Source organism: Perna viridis, chromosome 14 (genome assembly GCF_037379345.1).
Source record: "Perna viridis isolate PV_CMFRI_1.1 ecotype Kerala chromosome 14, ASM3737934v1, whole genome shotgun sequence".
NCBI lineage: Eukaryota > Metazoa > Mollusca > Bivalvia > Mytilida > Mytilidae > Perna > Perna viridis.
In genome coordinates this window covers 21463933-21485312 of record NC_142458.1, presented here as the reverse complement: position 1 = coordinate 21485312, position 21380 = coordinate 21463933, and the positions used below count along the sequence as shown (strand labels likewise).

General features: G+C 34.9%; 1 protein-coding gene and 1 pseudogene across 4 annotated transcripts; one reads left to right on the top strand and one right to left on the bottom strand.

Moving 5' to 3' along the window:
* The first annotated feature begins 3385 nt into the window (after positions 1–3385).
* LOC148598617 (uncharacterized) lies at positions 3386–14896 on the top strand. Of its 4 annotated transcripts, none has more exons than XM_088562041.1 (5): positions 3386–5146; positions 7020–7150; positions 9771–10415; positions 11869–11967; positions 13131–14896. In XM_088562041.1, exons 2-5 carry the CDS (start codon positions 7027–7029, stop codon positions 13187–13189), a joined length of 927 nt encoding a protein of 308 aa, XP_088418167.1. In that variant the 5' UTR covers positions 3386–5146; positions 7020–7026; the 3' UTR covers positions 13190–14896. The 4 variants fall into 4 exon arrangements, with proteins under 4 accessions (XP_088418167.1, XP_088418166.1, XP_088418165.1 ...); XM_088562040.1 differs by having other exon boundaries at positions 3386–6459; XM_088562039.1 differs by having other exon boundaries at positions 3396–3515.
* A 2928-nt stretch (positions 14897–17824) lies between these two features.
* Positions 17825–19696, bottom strand: LOC148598616 (cartilage acidic protein 1 pseudogene; annotated as a pseudogene).
* Positions 19697–21380: the final 1684 nt, after the last annotated feature.

Below are 21380 nucleotides of genomic sequence, written 5' to 3'. Positions count from 1 at the left end.
GCAATTTATCTCTAGATAAATCTCGGGTTACTTGAAAAATGAGGGTATCACCCCCCCCTTTTTTGGACTTGAGATTTTGGCCATTTTCAAAGTGTACTGTAGACTTAGGCACACAAGTCCATGGACTTAACATTTCAAAACAGACGTACGTTGTACTTCAAATTTCATGGAATTTGGACTTTACCAAAAAGTAAAATTGTACTTTGGACTTCACCGAAAACATGGAGTGTACTTAGGACTTGAAGGGGGAGTGGTGATACCCCCATAAATGTAGCCTTAATTGATACATTTCTGTACTCATTTTATGCCGAATTGAAAGTTTGATGCTTGCAGACTTTAGATAAAAAATGTTTCTGATAATAGTATAACACAGGCAGACAAAGTCTCATTAGCTCTGAAGCCAACAAATCAGACAAAACGTCAAATGAAAATAGTAACTGCTCATAATGATAATCAAAATTTGACTACTAAGATTTATGATAAAAGAGACGACTTAATTTTAATATCATAAATTTTCCTTACCTGTGCACTTCATCTCCTGCATATGGTGTTTGTATTTCACAATTGATTCGCTACTCTAGAGTAAGTACTAACTACTCTGATTTCCTTGAACGCCATAAATATCTGTGCAACAGACTCCTGAACCAAGAATATGAGGAAGTGTGTCTTAAAAGGTCTCTTTCCAAATTCTTTTTAGATATCAGTCCTTGGTTGAAAAAATACACAGCTTCTTCTAAAACAATGAATAATTATTGTTTTTTGTATAATGTTCTTTGTGCTGATGTGACCACTGATTTACCTATTATAACAATAGCATGCAAATGCTTTTTAATTACCACTTGTATAGTCATGCCGCAATGGAAGAGGGAGGTTTAGCGCGCTGTAAAACCTAGATTTAACCCACGTTTTCGATTGAAGTGCCTGTACCAAGTCAGGACCATTGCGGTACCAGTTGCTCCGGGGGTGTAATATCTATTTTGCCATATTTATATTGGACTTGACTTGATTATGGATCGGATTAGTGCTCGGTAATTTTGTTGTTACCCTTATTTACCATAACTACTTCTATGTGTCATAGTTTTCTTTTCCTCTTTCGTCTAGCCCGGACTCGACTTTTTTTATGAGCAACTCGGTGTTTGTTTGTTTTTTTTAGAAAAACAGAGGATGCTTACCCTACCAGTGCACCTGGTCTGTTGCTACACGTCTTTAGTGGAGTCCTGGTTACTCATTTACTTTTGTTTCTTTGTATGTACTATTTTAGTTGCTTTGTGTTCTTTGTTGTGTTCTGTTCTCTGTGCCTGGTGTTTGTCCCTGTATTGCATTTTTTTTCATTTCCGCTAGAATCTTGATTCCCTTCATTACTCTTTCTATATAGCAAACAGGATAATTCTATTTCGATTTAGTACACGTAACAACTGTTTGAATGCATATTGCATACAAATTAAGATAATGAATACACAGAATGATAAGGCAACATATCAAATGCTTAGTTCCCTCCATGATTCAATTTCATAAAAGCACAGAGCATGCTCAAAAGAATTTGATAGTTCTTTCGATCTTTCTGTGAATATGCGGAAATATTGCCAAAGTTTAAATAATTTGGCTAACCATACATCCACAAAGTTTATGGCGATGTTACCGCAAACCAACAAAAAATATTACCAATTAAAGAAACAAAAAGATAACATGAAGATATACGAGTAAAAATACATGATATATAGAAGAATCAGATTTTAAAAATGCCTCAGCGTACGTCATGATTATCTGGACTATACTGACTTCAGCATTGCAATGGCTTGACGGCCCGGGATTTGTTTGCTTTTAAAATTGCTTTGCGGAACATATATTAGTGGTAGAAAAAAAAATCTCTCTTAACATTACATAAAATTTCTACCCTCCCCAAGACGTACTGTAGCATATTTCTGAACATCGAGGCTGATTTTTAGCTTCAAACAAATCTACCAAAACATGAATAAGTTTATAACAGTATGTTTCATTCTTACTCCTCATAATCTTTACTTTTGATCGTAACTTCACGAACCATTTTGTAGCCAAGCTGTAACCAATCAGATGGCAGTATAGAGCAGAATGATATCTTTTCTATCCCGATTACACGCCCTCCGTTAAACATATCTTCAAAAACAAACTTGTACTATCATTAAGTCATTAACTACCAAGATGACCCGGAAAGGTCTCTGTCTGGTCATTGATGTCGCTATAGGCCTCTTTCTGGTCACCAATGTCGCTATAGGTCTCTGTCTGGTCTGGTCATCGATGTCGCTATAGGTCTCTGTCTGGTCACCGATGTCGTTATAGGTCTCTGACTGGTCACCGATGTCGCTATTGGCCTCTGTCTGGTCACCGATATCGCTATAGGCCTTTGTCTGGTCAACGAAGTTGCTATAGATCCCTGTCTGGTCATCCATGTCGCTATAGGTCTCTTTCTGATCATATTTCATACTTCAGTTCAATTCTGTCATTTTTCAAAATCATCATGAAAATTTGTTTCTTCTAGGTTAATATAACTAAGATAACAAAAAATAACCCTTATACATGTATACAAAATATAGGGGTTTCCATGATGGGCATCATATGCTTGATACTACTGACATTAAAATTGAATAATTTCCCCACTTTTAGTTTCCAGATTTTCAAGTTTTTGAAGTAAACAACTTTTTGTTGACACAGTGCATGAGTACTTAGATTTATATTTGGCTTGATTCAATATGTAGATTACATTTGGATTATTTACTGATCTGTAATGGTCAATCTGATCACAGGTCTTATTCTCAGCATGTAAGTTCATTTACAGATTCAATATAATTATTTTTAAGTTAAATGTGGCAACTTGCAAACTGATTAAGAGTTCACACTACCAGCAAAGCATGACAGCTGTTCCTAACAGATAGCATAAATGGAACCCACAAAGAATTGTACCTTATGTTGGTATGTTTTACCTTATTAATTAGATCCGATTTTTCTTCTATTTTGAGACAGATTTGTCTGTTGTTTAAACAAACATGCAAAATTGCTCTGATCTGTTTATTACATACCTGTTAACCCTCCCTCTTTTTGGGTCACATGGGAGACTTTCTCAAAGAGAGAGGTGATCCAAAACTAGAGGGAGACTAGCAAAATTCTCCACTTTCTAAATCTAATTATATTATATGGTATAGTAAAGTTCAAACCATGCAGATGCACAAAGCAAAAAAAGACCTGAAATTCAAAGAAGAAAAAAACACCACAAACCTCACTAAAACCGGACCAAACCCAAGTATTTGGAAAGGTGGGTCCTCTAGACATTTCATAAAATTGCGCTAAAAAAGTTCTGGAGAGTATTCGGAAGTCTTGACTTTATCCCTTTTCGTTATAGTCATTCGGAAATCTCTGGGCTGGCCATTACGTTCTTTACTTTATAAACTGGTTCCCGATAGCAATATTCAATATGTTTCACATACACAAATATATCCTGGTTCCCAGGAGTACTAGCACACTTAGAGTATCTTATATTTAACGTAAATTACGATATTTTACCACTTACCAAACCTACAGTCTCGGGTCAAAAGTATTTCTGCAATATGGCCGACGTCATTCAACGTTATTTACTTTATACCACTAAATAAATCAATAAAAGGGCATTTTAAAGACAAAATAAATGAGATACTAACTTTAATATTTTGTTATTGCACCATTGGCTCTCAATACACGACGAATTCTAGTTGGAATAGAATTATATAATGTCCTTATATAGACTGGTTCAATGTCCATCCACACACGTTTAGACTCCCTGATCAAGTCCTCCTTCGTTTTGATCCTGTGCACCACCTTCTGTAACCGGATTTTAATGTACCTCCAAACATTCTCAATAATGTTGATATCTGGGCTTTGCGCAGGCCACACCATTCCTTCGATATCATTGTCTGCCTTCCTTCGAATCGTGTGTCAAGATCGGTTGGGGGTAGCATTGTCATCTTGGAAGATCCACCTCCCTGTCGGAAAAGTTTTAGCCACAACTGGCCAAAGATGTTTATCCAGAATGTCTGTATATTTCTGTGAATTAATTGTGCCATTCACTGGTACAAAAGTTCCAACACCGTCAAATGTTACACATCCCCAAAACATAACACTCACAACAGGACCGGCTGTGTCGTCACCCTTCTCTCCAAGGCAAGAATAAAACCACTTTTCATTGTCTCTCCGCCAAATATGAACTTTGCTATGCTTTCCTATACATATTTGAGTCTCATCAGAGAAAATTATATTCTTCCAGTAATTGTTCACAGTCATATGAAACTTTGATCGACACCAAGCCCTCCTTTTGAACCTGTTTCCATCACTGATCACAATTTTCTTCTTCACAACTCATTTTTTGAATCCATAAAACTTAAGCCTCCTCTTAACAGTTGATTCACTTATCTTAACTGGTGTTCTCTCATTCAAAAGGTTAGTAACATCCTTTAAGTTCTTTCTACGCTCCGTTTTCACAATCCGTAGCAACTGCCTGTCCGTCCTGGCGTCACATTTTCTGGGTCGACCACTTCGTGTCCTGTTTTCTTCATTTTCACAATTCCGATAACGTTTTAAAAACTTTTGAACTGTAGAGGGATTCAAACCCAACATCTGAGTGATTTTTCGTCCACTATGTCCATCTTCATCTAATTTTACAATGCATTTTTTCGTATCAACACTCATCTCTTTTCCTCTCGGTGCCATTTTTTAGCAGACGACAAGTAAACAAAAGAGAGACAACTCTATGCATCCCTTCGATTTCCGGAAAATACTCTATAAATAGACCTTTTAAAAAAACCAAATCTATTTTCACTTTGTTACAGGTCATGACAAAAATATCGGCATTTGGTTCACGCACCTGTCGGGCACGGATAACGTCGGCCGCCATTGTGCGGAAATACTTATGACCCGAGACTGTAGATATGTTGTTAGACCCCTCCATGTTTCCAATGCAGCTGTCACACAGACTTCTAACTAAACGAATTTACACATGAAATGCTTGTCATTAGCTCTTGGAACAGGATTGATTGATTGATTATTGGGTTTAACGACCGAGCAGCAATATTTCAGCTATATTCAGGCGATGAACATGAAATGGATGATTAAGTGAACATGAAATGATGATGAAATGAAAAAAGTAATGGGACACAAGGATATTTGGGTGGACAAATTTTGATTGCCACTAGAAAAAGGGAGGAATGGGTAGGGTTGGGCAATTTAGTCTCCTGTGGCGGAGCGCATAGGTTCCTACTCCTATCAAATAGCACAGCAGGGTTCTTTATCGTGTAAGGAATGTGGCATCTTTCCCAACACGGTGCACCACTATGGTTTTCGATCAGGTTTTCCGTATTATGTCCAGACAATCCCTGCATAAAACATGCCAGGGTTATCCCATTCTACCACCTGGGGCACACAACCCAGTTGCTCTGGGCAAGAGCGCCCTAGCCCCAGGCTAGGGTTCTGAGTAGTATTTAACCGCCTTTTACGACATACTTAATGCTGCTGCAGGCCTATAATTCTTTTGACATCCAGACATGCACAGGCTTCTTGGAATAGGAGGCAAATTATTAAACACTAATCATGTTTCTGTGGTAGATTAAAATATTGAGTGTCTATAACTATGTCTTGGGTAGTCTAAATTTAGAGTATAAAAAGGGAAAGCCTATTGCATTGTCACCCGTTTGATCAATATCCAAATAAAAAGAGGAATGTTGTAGGGTCAGAGGAAAATTGGCGTTTTCTTAGATAAAACCAGTTAGACCCTTATAGATGCCATTTTGCTCTGTAAACATAATTTGGTTTGGTTTGTTTTGATAAACATTACTTATTTAAATAATTCATCCTATAAATGAATTGTTTAATTATCAGCAAGATAAATATTGTAAATGAATAAGTTTTTCAAAGCTATGCTCTGTAAAGGTTTATTTTCATTGTCAAGATCTGGTAAAGTTATGCTCTGGTTTTAAAATTTCCAATGGTTGTAAACAGGTATACCTGCTGAAGATATCACACCATTTGGGAAAGTTCTTATAAATTAAGATAGAAGAAAATAATTCAACTAAAGCGAGTGTTTATGGGGATTATGGAAATTATAAGCAGATTCATAATCTTTTTCACCAAATAATTATGAAAATTATCAAGCATTGGTAAAGTGAATCTAGAAAAAAAACTTTAATCAACAGAACAATACTTTCCCGATTGGTATGTCTAAATCAAATAGAAGATTGCAGGGTCAGAGAAAACGCTAAGTATTACTTGTTTTAAAACTGAAAGATGTCCATGATCTTTCCTGGTGACTGATGATATGGCAGTCAGGTCATGCTGGTTTGATAAAGTTTTTATTAGGAAGTCACCATGGTAGAATGATATGCATTAGAGGAATGATTGTCCATTCTGCAGCTAATGAGCTAAAGGGAATTTCATAATTAAATGTTTACTGCGAAGTTAAGGGTAATTATACATATCGATTAAGTGTAGCATTGACAAAAAAACTTTATACTAGTAGATAGGTTAAAAGTTTGTTTAGTCTAGTAGATTGAATTCTTTTGAACAAGGTTAGGCATACAGGGTGCTCTAACAAATTGACAAAAAGGTACACATTTTGTTCCCATTGGAATGTGTCCTCTAAAAAAAAATTAAAATTGTCTATGTGAAAATTATAAAAAGCATGTAATGATATCCTTCACTTTGAAATATATTTGCTTATTGACAACTTAACAATTCACAGCTTGTTATTTTCCATTTCAAAATTGTGCTTGAGTTAATTAGTTACAATAGAATTATGGTGGGAAAGTGTGTTATCTCCCTTTGAGGATAAAATTTCAGTGCATTTCATATAATTTATACTTCAAATTACTGATACTTAAAAAGAAATTAATGCCATTTCTGCATTTCAGATAACCTATTGAATAAGATTGAAAAAATTGTGTGTTTTTTTCACTATCATTCACCCACTGACTGCTTCTTGCATAGAACCTCACTTTAATTAGTAATTCCTATTTGTTTTACAGGTTAGTGATGCCTGGTTTTCAGTGTCAGATATGTAGTGTGAATTTGAACTCACACGAACAGTTAACTCAGCATAGAAATGGTGCCAAACATTTTAAAAAGATGAAGGAGAAAGGCCTAGACCCCAAAAAGGGTAAGAATTGGAAACTTTTTTTGTGAAGGGTGCATTTACATTCTGTATCACCATAATCAGGTGTGATTCTAGAGATTTTGAATAATGAAAGGGTCCAGAAAGATGGGGAGTTTCAGGCTATTAAGTAGCTCTCTAGCTAACAATCATGCAAATTGTGATTCATGGTTGGAAAGCTTATATATTTTTATTTTTGATATTTTGTTTAAATTGTTTTAGTAAACAGAAATTAACATGTGGCTTTTTATATAACACTTGTTATGAAAATTATATAGAATGCACTGTACAATTCAAAATTACACATATCTTTATGCCAAAAATAATATGTTTGTTGATGTCCCCTTTCTCATTGCTTAAAGCATGTGTACAAAATGTACATGTAGGTAGGAATCAAATTTCATCGGCAACTTTATTGTTATTCCATTGTTCCTACTGCCTAATAATTTCTTATCTCAGGCTACTGTCATAATACTAAAAAAATATCAATTTCCAATGACTACATCACATAACATTGTTCCGAATTATTTTCCAAACAGACAGCAGAATTCTGAGTATTTTTCCAAATTCGATTTGTAATTTTATTCCAAACTCAAGTTTCCAACCAAAAAGTTCGGAATCTCCTGCAATGGATACTGTGACATCGCCAGTTAACAGAATAACTTCAGTACATGTGTATAGAAAGTCTTGACAGAACATCACATCTTGTCGTGAAATTTTCTATCTCAACTTCTAAACTGCTGTTAATCTGTATTAATTTTATGGAAATGCAGACAAGTCATATTATAATAAGTAGAAATGCTACATTTTATGCCTCTTACTCTTATAGGTATAAATCTAGGGGAGATAACCAAAATATAAATTCACTTAAACATTTTCTGAGTAGGTATCTTTTTTATGAGTAAGTAGAGGAATAGCAAACACATTTTTTTTTAAATTTTAGCCTTAGATATAGTTTCTGTCAAACAGTGTATAAAGACATATTTGAATTTTCTATTGTGACATCCTTATTTGTGTGAGGAGAAGAAAGGACTTATTACCACTCAATGTCAATGTACAACCTTTATAGTGAATGACTTAAAGTCGATATATATTCCATTTATTTCAGATAGACCACCAGAATGAAGTATTTTTCCTGTAAAATGGTATGCAATGGACTATTTCTTTTAAAACCTTTGATAATCTGTGATTTGTTTTGCTGAAGTTCTCCATCCTTTGAGGTCTAAATTCTTCTAGACATTTGTCTCAAATGAAATGTTGCTTTCAGGAGTTAAAACTTGATTTTCTGGTTAAATCTTGAATGTGTTAAGATCAATAAACTGCAAAAACATTTTTGGTTGAGCGAATGTGTATCTCCCTTTTTATTAATAGTAAAGTCCAGTATCTCCAAAACAAACAAGCAGAAAGCAACCAAGAAAAAAAGGGATGTCTTTTGATAAAGACAAACATCTTACCTTAATATTATTCAAATCTTTAAAGCTCTTTTTAAATAATCATATGACTTGGGGTCGGACAGCAGTGGATATCTTAGACAGGTGTAAATTAATGACGGGCAGGTAGAAAACTGAAAACATTTACAGTGATTACAACGATTTCAGTGATTACAGTGATGATGTTCACATGATAGAATTGTCTGGTCTTTTCTTGATTACTGTGAAAGTAGTTTAATTCAGGATTCCAATTTTTGTGGATTAGTAAGAAACACAAGTTCGTGGATTCTTGAATTCGTGGTTTTGAGCTTTTCTGTTAACACATCTATGGACATCTCCTTTTTGTTGGGATCCAAATTTCGTGGTTTGGCCTACCCATGAAAACCACGAAAATTGGTACCAATACGAAAAATAGTACTTTCACAGTAATTGAAATTCGCCATTGTTTTCTGGAAAATTAATGAGGAAATTAAAACTTTCTATCATTACATAGGTGTCCTTGATTGAGAGTTTCAAATCTTTTTGTCAACTGTCCAATTATCTATAAAAGTAAATTCATCTATCATCAGGTGTTGTCATTTAATCAACGGTAGGAAAAACCAAAAACCATCTCCACCCCCTGTCTCGTCACAATATGGTCTATAATAAGTTTTGGGACTAGATTATGTAAAATACAATAATACAGTATTTTCAAAGTTTAGACAGAATTTCAGCTTTAATATTCACATTTTAGTTAATTCTCAAAGGTTTTGAAATATTCCATTGCTGTTAGAAATCATGACTTTAGTGTGATCTCACAAAGACCTTCTAAATAGATTTGACAAAACAGCAATCTGAACTAAAATTAAATCTTCTATGCTGTCCTTCTAGAAACAGACCAGATAAAGAAAAAAGCAACATTATAGAAGATCTAATCTTAAATTCAGATTGAAACAAAAAAGCTTTAAATTTTAGATGATTGTATATAACCATGAAATATTTTTGCCTGTTTTTGGAACACTAGTTTTATTAACTTAGCTGAGAATGGCATTAAACGTTAAAATTCTGAATGTTTGCAAGGAAATTTAATCAAAAGAATCAAATGCTGAACATATTAAATACTTGTTGTTTATCATGTAATAAACATCCAAATGAACATTTTAAAAACTTTATAACTTAACTCAAAACAGAAGTAAAATCTATATCACTATTTGCAGAGACAGATACAGTACCATTGACTGAATCCAAACTGTATGGCAAGTTTGTGCCAGCCTCGTCAGATGGAAAAGTTGACCTCTGTAACCGACCTTTGTTTCCACCTCCCCCTCCTCCCCCTCCAAAGTGCTTGATTAAGACAGAAGAGCCTCAAAGTCAAGGTCAGAGTTCTTCTAGTGGACCTAGTGAACCCAGACCTGAATCTAGTCCACCACCACCACCTCCACCGAGGAACGTGATACAACCAAGAGAAGAGCAAACCATGCCAACACAAGGTCCAATGAGTGGGCCAAGATCTGGAATGTTCACTGGGTCTGGTCCAAGGCCAAGTATGCCTGCTAAGCCTCAGTCAAATAGTTTAAAGAGACCTAGAAATCCTGGTCCACTTAAGGCAAATCCTAAAGATGACTTTGACATTCAAGATAGTGATAAAATTTTTGCAGAAAAAATAGAACAGTTGCCGGGTATCAATCCAGTAATGAAGGCTGTAATGAATAATGCCCTTGGAAATCTGCCATTAAAGAGGAAAGCCTACAATGGACGTTGTGATGCTTGTGGTTTAGATTTCAATGCTGAGTCACAAGAACGGCAGCACTTTGATGGGAAGAAGCATGCTAAGAGAATGAGAATGCTCAGCTTTGAAAGCAGTAAGTTGATTTTTTTATAAGAATTGCGCATGAGCAACATCTTACATATGTCGATTCTTTGTAAAAACATGCATAGCTTCCGTGCAGGTGCGGGTGTCAAAAGAATAGGCCTGCAGCAGTGCTAAGCTTGTTGTAAAAGGCGACTAAATAGTGCTCAGAACCCTAGCCGGGGGTTAGGGTTAGGGTGCTCTGCCCACATAGCAACTGGGTTGTGTGCCCCAGGTGGTGGAGTTGGATACCCCTGGCATGTTACATGCTGGGATTGTCAGGCTAAAATATGGAAAATCTGACCGTTAACCATAGTGGTGCAACGTGTTGGGAAAGATGCCAAAGACGTTAAAGAATCCTGCTGTGGTATTCGATAGGAGTAGGAACATTTGCGCTCCGCCACAGGAGGCTAAATTGCCCGACCCTGCCCATCCCTCCCTGTTTCTGGTGGCCATCATGATTTGTCTTCCCTATTGTCCTTGTGTCCCATCCCATTTTTCATTTCATCATCATTATCATTTCGTGTTAATTTTATTATCCATTTCATGTTCATCACCTGAATATAACTGAAATATGCTGCTCAGGCATTAAACCCCAACAATCAATCAATCAAATTCTTTCCGTTCGAAGGGATGTATTTCGGAAGTGATGTTTGCACTATTAATGCAGTCTCACCGCATGTGTTATATGATGTGTGGTATTTTCCTGTTAATCAGGACATCAGTGGTATAATATGACAATTCATTATCAATTAAGTTGAATGTAATTTACATATAAGTACAAAAAGCTTTTTCCTTCATAGGCAAAGCCTAAAATCATATTAACTTTCCAATCTCTGTCAGTTGGACCTCTGCCATTCAAAAAATGAACAGGGATAAAAGCTTTCTTCAGACAAAAAAAAATTTTTTTGCTTTTGAAAAGAGCATATATTCATGTACATAACTTTCTTGCCCCAAACTGCTTTGAAATTAAGATTTTTCTTTGTAATTGGGACAATTTTTTAAAAAGAAAATATAGTCGGGAAGATAAGGAAAAGACTCTACTGCAATAGTACTATTTTTTAATGTAATTTTAGGACAGTACTACATGTAAAATATCATTTTCTTAAATACAATTTCAGGTGACACATACATGTATATATATAATATTAGGTTATTGTAAAAAAATATAGCCTGTAAATGAGACTCAGAGACTGGGTGAAATGTGAGATTTCACCAAGCATTTTTCATGTCCTGAACATAAAAGCTCTGTTTTTCGATATAGTCATTACTCTTAAAGAAATGTACATGAGCACAGATGCAGAACTGCCCTATTCAACATCTTGTACTTGTATATATTGTATTATTGCAGAATACAAGTAAAAGAATACTGTTTTCAGCAGTTCAGATATTTGAAATGAATAAGGGTGCAAGCAAGTCAATGCAGCACTTTTAGTGCAATTTGTTTCTCTTGATTTTATTTTTAGGTGATGTATCTCCATCGGTGGTACGAGCTACAGGGTTTAATTGTCAATTTTGTGATGTAACCCTTAATTCTTTAGATCAACTTGAACAACACAGATCTGGTAAAGTATTTTTTGGAGAGCTTATAGTCATTGAATAGTTTTCCAAGTACCTCTGCAAAAATTCAAATCGGCAAAAAAGAAAAAAAAAAAAAAAAAAAAAAAAAAAAAAACCATGATTGAATTATTACAGGGCTTAATCTAGACATCAATGACAAGGAGAAGTTTCAGTAAATTCTGTTACAATATTGGCATTTTTGTCTGTGTAATTTATTACGAAAACCTCTCTCTATAAAAGACAAAAAGGAGAAATGAGCACAAACAAGGAGAAGTTTTTGCTCATTTCTTCTTCTAGATTGGGCTCTTTAAATATTTGTATGCACAAGGATGAAGAAGATGAGGGTTGTTGGCACATAATCTCTGAAGCTACAAAATGTATAATTAAATGAGTCCTGTAGTTTTGAAAAGGTCAAATAGGAATGAACTGTTTTCATGAATTTGTATGACAGAAACTGCTGAAAAATAGTACATGGTATTTATTTTATGCTCTTGATATCAATTTAATACAGAAGTTTGTGTACAAAAGAGCCAGGCGCATAGCTGAGGCCAAATTGAAGTGTAGGCAAATTTACCGCAGGGGGTCTGGGGTCTGGGGTCTGGATTACAAATTAGTTGTTTACTTCGATAATTAATGCAATAGAATTTTTTATTTAATCGTTCAAGTACACTTTAGTAGGGAAGAAGGCTGACGATTTTTTTATACTTTCCTAGAGATCTTTCCGACAAAAAAATGATGTGGCATAAACTGAGCTGTTCCCGGTTCTTTCAAGCGACCATAGAAACCCTTTAGTAACATTCAGAAACTCCGAGTGCGTCACAACCAGTTTTCATTTTGTTTATTTTTGCCTTAAGCAGGCATGTAGCCGAGGCCAAATTGAAGTGTAGGCAAAATTACGGCAGCAGGTCCAGGGGGAAGCTCCGCGGAGATAGTTTTTTAGAGCATCATTTATGCCTCTCCTGGATGTATTTTATTTTGCCAATTTTTTTTTTTTTTATTGGCAAAATTAAGTGCAGGCAAAAGCTTTTTTGCCTAACGGCAGTTACGCGCTTGAGAGCACAAACAGATATAGTGAATTGCAACTAATGCACCAACGTATAACCTAAATACAAAATAGTAAATACTTTCAATCTTTCTTAGTTTAAAAGATTTGTACTCTTTCTTTCAGGAACAAAACACCAGAAAAGAGTTAAAGCCATCCAGATTGAAACTAAAACCAGTAGCTGATGGTACGCAAATAGATAACAGACTTATCTCAGACTATTTGAACGATCCCTTTAACATGCAACACTTAAAAAGAGTGACAGACATTTAAGGATAGTGATAGGAAACCTATATGTCTATGACACTGATGAATTTCAAGAATTAAGTTCCAAAATAATCTACTGTGTGATCCTTGAAAAAAACCAGTGTACATTGGCTTACAGGCTTTGAACTTATTGCTGCTCCATTATAGGACACTTGATACCTCCCCTCCCCCTATTTGTGTTTTATATTTCATTATTCAGGATAGAAAAATCAGAAAAGATTGTAAGTAGCACTCCAGATAAGAATCATGCAAAATGTGTTTAATGTTTGGAAAGCCTACATATCTTTTATGTTTGATCTTTTGTCTAAAATGTTATAGTAAACAGAAATAAACATGTAGCTTTTCATTTATACATGTACCTTGTTCTTAGGAGATAAAAACTATGTAAAATGTACAGTAGAATTCAAAATTAAAGGCGATAACTCTGTAAATGACGCTAAAATACAATAGAAACTGTTTTCAATGTGGATTATCTCCTAAGAGCAGATAGATTGGAATCAATAATTATTCATTTCATCATATAGACCTATATAGCAACTTGATGACAAAAAGAAAAATGTGTAGCCTTTTTTGGTGTGTATCACATACATGTATTGCCGAATTTGCATGATTCTTACAAAGACTACTACTTAAAACAAAAACAGAGCTTCTTTGATTCAATTCCATTACATTTCAAAAGTGCCAGTTGAGTAACAGATGTTAGTGCGGCATATCATGATACCTTTATAAAAATAGCTGTTGGTGTATGTTTGTTCATGACTCTTTTGACCAATGTATGATACCATTATGTCCATTCATTTATCAACATATTGTCGTGAATCTTCGGAAAAATTTAATAAGAGTTTTTTGTACTACATTGTATGTTTATTTTCATATTTATTTCAATGTCTGTCTTGTGGAATGAAATCCCCTTTCTGGCTTAATAGTTTTTTTCTGGTTTTTGTGTCTGAGACTGAACTAAGTAATGAAACTTTAACACCATAAAAGGGGTCAGCTGTATCATGTTATTTACAGCAATGTATTGTGCAATCGTGCAATCAGTAAAGGTCACTCTTACCTCTTACGGAAGTAGACCTAGGATAAAGGACACAGGTCTTATAAATCATTGGAACTTTAGAATTCAGCATTTTACATCAATCTCATGTAAGCATCAAAGTAGCTTGGACTGATTTCATTCTGTTTCAAATGAAAGCTTGAGAGGCTTTGGTGAAATTTAATATGATACAAACATATCACTGATTTCAAAAGTTATGTTCCTTACCCTAGGTCCACCTCTTTAAGTGAAATGTAATCACACTCTTGACTTCAGAAATTATTATTGCATATAAGTCCTTTCAAACAAACATGGGATTTTATTTTTATATGCCTATCTTAAAAGTTGGAATATATCATAGCATATTGTTGTCAATCCATTGTTCATATATCATAATACAATGAAGAAATGCTTTTAGCAACTTTCATGAAACTTTGGTGAACTATAATGATATGAAATTGAGCTCTGCACTGAATTTATGAACTTCTGATTTTCATTTCTGAGTTAAAAAGGCGAAGGTCATGTGATTTTCTTTAATGCAGCTCTTTGGTTATTTCAAATATTGATAATAAATCATGTATGAATAATATTATGTAATGTGTTCCCAATCATTATCATTCAGAAGGATTGACATGTTGACAAAGGAAGTATTGTACATGTACATGTATGCTAAGAGACTCAAATGTTTGACAGAACATTTTGATTCATTGCTAATAATTGAAATAATATGATGTTGATTTATCTGATAAAAAAATACAATCATCTCCATGCAGTATTTATTATCAGCCCCCTTAATTTATTGCTACAGGACACAAGCTAGATAATGGGTTGTTGTTTCATTTTAAATAGATGAGTGTAGCCGATTTATATAAGTAAATACACTTATATCATTTTACAGAGGTAAGTGTAAAATATACATATAGAAGTTTTTTTATGAAGGTAATTTTTAGCTCACCTGGCCAAAGGCCATGTGAGCTATTGCCATCACTTGGCGTCCGTGGTCGTCGTCAACAATTATACAAAACTCTTCTCCGCTGAAACTACTTGACTAATTAGAACCGAACTTGGTATAAATGTTCCTTGGGGTATCCTGCATAGAACTGATGTGGGGATTTTTGATTTATTGAAAAACATGGCTGCCGTTACTAAAAATAGAACATAGGGGTCAGACAGTAGTTTTTCACATATATTTTCTAAACCGTTAGGTTTAGCTGAAATCTGACATGGATAAAAGTGTTCAGCATGATGAGATCTATCTCTAGTCAAATTTTGGTTTTAATCCGTTAAGCCATGTTAGAGTTATTGCCCTTTTTCAATGATTTTTGCTATTCTTAATGTTATTTCGTTCAAAAATCTTCTCCTCTGACACTACTTGACTAATTGAAACCAAACTTGGTATGAATGTTCCTTGGGATATACTACATAGAACTGTGGTGGGGATTTTTGATTCGTTGAAAGACAGTGCCGTCGTCGTTACTAAAAATAGAGAATAGGAGTCAGACAGTAGTTTTTCACACATATCTCCCAAACCGTTAGGTTTATCCAAATTCTTTCAATAGCTGAAATGATCCATATTATTAGGACTACAAAAGTCTTCAGACCCCTTGTAAGAGTTATTGCCCTTGAAAGGGGAAACATGACTTTTTTAATGGTTTTCAGTCAACATCTTGAAAACTGATAGAAACTTTGAATTGTTGAAAAGATCTTGTGATAAGTCCTACCAAAGATTTCTTGAGTAAAAATTGTTGGACAACTTCTTGTTTAATTTATTGCCTTTGAAAGGCAAAATTCAACAAGGTGAGCGATTCAGGCTCCTGGGAGCCTCTTGTTATTTGTTATGTCTAATTGCAAATTTTTAAGTTCTTCGACCACTATCATTCATGTCATAATATGTGTCATTCATCTCAATTCAAATTCAGAGCTGTATCAAGTTGGAATGGTTTGTCCATGCTTGTCCCAAATGTTCAGTTTGACATCTGAGGTCATTAAGTTACGTCATGCAACGTTTTTAATTTTTGTTGTTGAAATGTTTTGCAAAATTTTGGTAATTTATAGAATAGACCCCCAAAAAAGTGTTTTTGGAATTCTGTACCTATACACCCTAATTCGAAAGGAAGACGAAGTCATCATGTAGTCATCCAACCACCTCTTAGTCCGAGTTACCTCTGACACTGCAACCATTCTTTTAATTTGGAACCTGACATGTTCAAACTGACACATCAGTGTTCAAATAAAAAAGGGCCATCTCTTATAATTAGCATGTTCACAGCATTATCAAACAAAGATGTGACAAAATCCGAAGCTAATACATTGAATCTCCCACACAGACACATGGATTACAAATTGGTTGTTTACCTCCGATAATTAATGCAATAGAGTGGCTTATTTAATCGTTCAAGAACACTTTAGTAGGGAAGAAGGCTGACGATTTTTTTATACTTTCCTAGAGATCTTTCCGACAAAAAAAATTATTTTTGCCTTAAGAAAGGGTAACAACAAAATTACCGAACACTTGTCCGATTCATAATAAAGTCATGTTCATAATAAATCTGACAAAATAGATATTACACCACCGGAGCACCTGGTACCGCAATGGTCCTGACTTGGTACAGGCATTTCAAACAAAATGGTGGACTAAATCTAGGTTTTACAGAGCTAAACCTCCCTCTTCCTTTGCGACGTGAGTATACTAGAGGTGATAAAAAAGCATTTGCATGCTATTGTCATAATCGGTAAATCAGCGGTCACATCAGCACAAAGAACAATTTACAAAAAAAACAATCATTATTCATTGTTTTAAAAGAAACTCAGTATTTTTCAACCAATGGCCGATTTCTAAAAAAGGGTTTGGAAAGAGACCTCTTAAGAAGTATTCCCTCATACCCCTGATTCAGGCGTCTGTATACGCAAATATTTATGGCTTTCAAGGAAATCAGAGTAGTTAGTGCTTGCTCTAGCGCAGCGATACAACTGTGACATAATAATCACCATATGCAGCTAGGAGATGAAGGGATATTGCTGAACAGGTAAGGAGAATTTGTGATATTAAAATTAAAGTGGTCTCTTTTATCATACGTCTTAGTGGTGAGAAGACCAATGTTGTCAAATTCGAGATGTAGGTCTAAAAAGGGATGCAGAACACGCTATTCCTGTAGTCTCATTTATCTCGAGCTCTGGTGGATATATTGACGGTAACCATTTACCAAAAGAAGGGTTGTTGATGTGCAATAAGACAATCAAAGAGTTATAAAACCTACGAAAGGCAACAACGATCTACGATAACAAGAAGTTGATGAGAAGTCATGCACAGACAAAGGAATACACAGAGCCAATCCATTCACACTGGAGCTATATACCAAATTGTTACCATGCATGAAGGCTTGCCGAGATAGTTTCGATGAAAAGTTAAGAAACCCTTAAAAGCAACCAAGATATACGAAATAGCTGAGGTAATTGCATAAAGTGTGTTATCTTGTTGCTTGTGTTTCAATACAGATGAAATATTGAGAATGCAAATAAATTAACAGAAAAATACACATTTAATCTCATCGTCAGAATGAATTTTACAATTCTTCGTGAACACTAGTTTTAACAGTAACATTGACATTGGATGTATGTGTTAAAATATCAGTTTCTTGGAATAAATTTTCTAAATTTGGATGTTTCAAAACAAGTAACGAGTTAATTTCGTGGTCATGAATAGCTCTGTTAAACGTTTCGCCATCTGTCCAAACCACTTCAAGTGACTTTGCTACATTTTTACCAAGCCCAAAATGAGCAATTGGTTCCATTTGACATAGATAACCAGAGCCTCCGTCAATTACCTGTGATAAGCGAACACCAGTATTTGTGTAAATGGAAACGAGTGCTCCTCTAGCCGGTGCGCCATATCGAGTCAATGGTTTAACGCGCAACCAATTATTATTTTGAGTTTTGTCTTTCTGAGCTGTATACACTGACAAAGCCTGTTGTCTGCTTTCACCGTGTGCTATTAAGATGTCTAAAACACCATTGTTGTCAATATCTGTGTATGCAGCCCCTGTTCCAAACCCCTCCCTTTCAACCGCCTCGCCACAGTCTCGTTCTACCACTGTAATATTAAAATCAGGTAAAACTTTGACACCAAACAAACTGTTCGGTCTGGGCCTGCTATCTGTCAGTATGTTATTCATGAAAATATCGGTCTGCATGTTATTATCAAAATCTGCTACGAGAACTGTTCTAATGGGTGATGGTTCTTCGAAAAATGCAGAAGCAACGTTTCGGAAAAATCGTTTTCCATCTGAATTTTTATACTGCAGAAAGATGCGGTGATTACCCTCCCAATTTCCATTTACAATATCAAGAAGGCCGTCGTTGTTAAGATCCGTTATTGCTATACCACGACCATTTTCTCCTCTGTCTAAAATACCTGTTTCACTTGCAATATCTTCAAAAGTTCCGTGTCCCAGATTTTTAAACAAATAATTGTCCCCTGGATTGCCTATCCACTTGTTGCCTTCATTAGCGAAGAAAATATCGGAAGAACCAATGTTATTTAAAATTGGTCCTACAGCTAAGCCACGACCTCCAGTCGATTTAGAAATTCCAGCATCTTCCGCAACATTGCGTATCACTAATACTCCCTTGTGTCGATCTGTTAATGGATCCAGGTCATCCACTTCTAACAATGCAAAATTGCCTTTGCCGCCGTGAGAATACGTCGCTACAACGATAGCATATTTACCGCTTCCGAAACGGTCCAAACATGCAACAGATCTACCGGCAAAGTTTTTAGCCTCGAGGTCTAGGTTTACATCATCTGACAATAAATCTTCATATTGCCCATTTCTCCATTTGAATAATTTGTCGCTGTAAGAGGATACACCCGAATACGCTTTATTTGTATTAAGAAAATAGATTTCTTCGCGACCATCGCCGTCGATATCACAGGCGCATACTCCGATGGCCTGTCCAATAGGGTCCATTATATTTTTAAAAGGTGTCCCTGATCTTGCTAAATTTACTAACTGTCCAGTCATTTTATTGTACTTGAAAATAAAATTGGGACCAGAGAAGCCAGCAACGATCCATTCCATTTCCCCGTCATCATCAACATCGGAAACTGCTACTCCATAATTTAGCTGTGTAGTTTCGATATTGTATAACCATGGAAGTTTTACAAAGATGCCACCAACTAAGTTCCCTTCACGTATTATGTAAATTGATAAAAGTAAATAAAGAAATTTGCACTCAAAGTTTTCCATTTTTCTGTCTTTTGTTCCGTGGTAAACTCTTTATAGAGTGACAAAGACCTGAAGTTCCAAACTAACCATTTTATTAGTGGTCCAGTAACTTACTACAGGTACTTACTACCACGTTTTTGTTTACACCGGAAACGGTATATTGATAAGTCAAAAACACGACCCACAATGCCGATTACAAATTAGATCGAGTGATCCTGGTCAAATTTCCTTCCTTTTCCTATTTTCTATTATTGTTATTTTTAAGTTATATTTAATTGTCGTCATTATGCATTCTTTGTAATCATTGTTTGTATGGGAAAAGACCGTCATATTTTTGCTATATATCCTTGCGTATATTCTTGGGCAAATAAATATGTTTAAACTAAACTAATTGACATTCATTTAAGTAGCAATTGTGACTGTCATTTTATTATTTTATTTCATTCCATAAATGTATGTTTTTATTTCTTAAACGACGACGCTACAAAAAAGTTAAACATCTGCGTAAACACATTTTCAATTTGGATTAAATTTAAATCAATGGAACCAGGATAATTCGAATGGTAAAGGCTAGACATGGAAAACAGACACACACAACAAAGAACACGAAGTAATCTAAACAACAAGAACAAATAAACAAAAGTTAATGAGAAACCCGGACTTCACGAACAATGTGAGCATGAACCAGGTACATGTATGAAATAATTAATAAAAAATATACGTTGACTCATAAAAAATTCCTTGATACTTTCTGAGAATGATATATTAAATTGTTTAGGATTTCGATCTTGAAGGATCAAAATATTCTATGTCACGTTCATGAGTATTCGAGTTAGTTCATGAGCGGAACTTCACTACTATTTCTGATAACTACACAAAATATAGTTCAAATATAATTCCTTTTACATCAATCAATATCACTTTAAAAATCAGTAAATATTTTTAGGTAATTTAGGTTAATAATATATATTCTATCATTACTGCAAGTAAAATCAAAATTTAGTCTTGAAATCAATTGACGATTTATAGTTTGAGGGACTTCATTTTTGGCCTTGAAATATGTTAACTTTTGCAGGACGTTTAAAAAATTAATTGTGTTAAGCATAATCCATTTAACATTGTTTTTTTTTTATCAAGTTCTTCATCATGCATCTCATTAATATTATATATAAAAGTGAAGTGAAGAAAGTGAAGGAAGTGAAGAGCAGAAATTTTTACCAAGTAAATTTAATTGGCAGGAAAATTCATACTGATAAACTTTCAGTTTAACATTTCAGAAGGATAAAAAACAAGATTCGATTGTGTACGCTACAATTTTCACAAAGAACTTTGATTTAGACTGGCCGAATATCCTCTTACCATACAACCTCCTCTTTTTTTATTTGTATATTGATATTTCGACAAATCAATATCAAAATAAAAAAAGAGGAGGGTTGCATGGTCAAATGAAATTCAGACTATGATTTACATAGACGCTTCTGAAATGTTTTAAAGGTATACATGTACATCAATTAGTTTCATTTTCAAACCTTTTTTACTTGCCTAAGATTACATTTCAAAACAGCAATAATTCTAGTCTTACGAAATACATTGTATGTATGTTTGCTTTCGGCTTTCTCGGTCTATATATTGCACTAAATAATTTGTGAGTAATGAAAACTTATACTTTTGAGATACAGACATCGGATACCAAGGCCAATGTGGTAAAAGGCTTTGTACACTCCCCGGTCAAACCAACGAACCTAACCACTCTCGGACAAATGAACTAACCCAGCTAAATTCGTACCACCGTGTGGTTTCCGTGAATACAAAAAGTATGTTTGCGTCCGTAGTCGTACATATAGTTCAGGG

Coding starts and splice junctions, on each gene's coding strand:
- LOC148598617 (XM_088562041.1), top strand. CDS start 7,027: ATGCCTGGTTTTCAGTGTCAGATATGTAGTGTGAATTTGAACTCACAC. Junction 7,151..9,770: donor AGGCCTAGACCCCAAAAAGG/GTAAGAATTGGA, acceptor CACTATTTGCAG/AGACAGATACAGTACCATTG. Junction 11,968..13,130: donor ACTTGAACAACACAGATCTG/GTAAAGTATTTT, acceptor TCTTTCTTTCAG/GAACAAAACACCAGAAAAGA.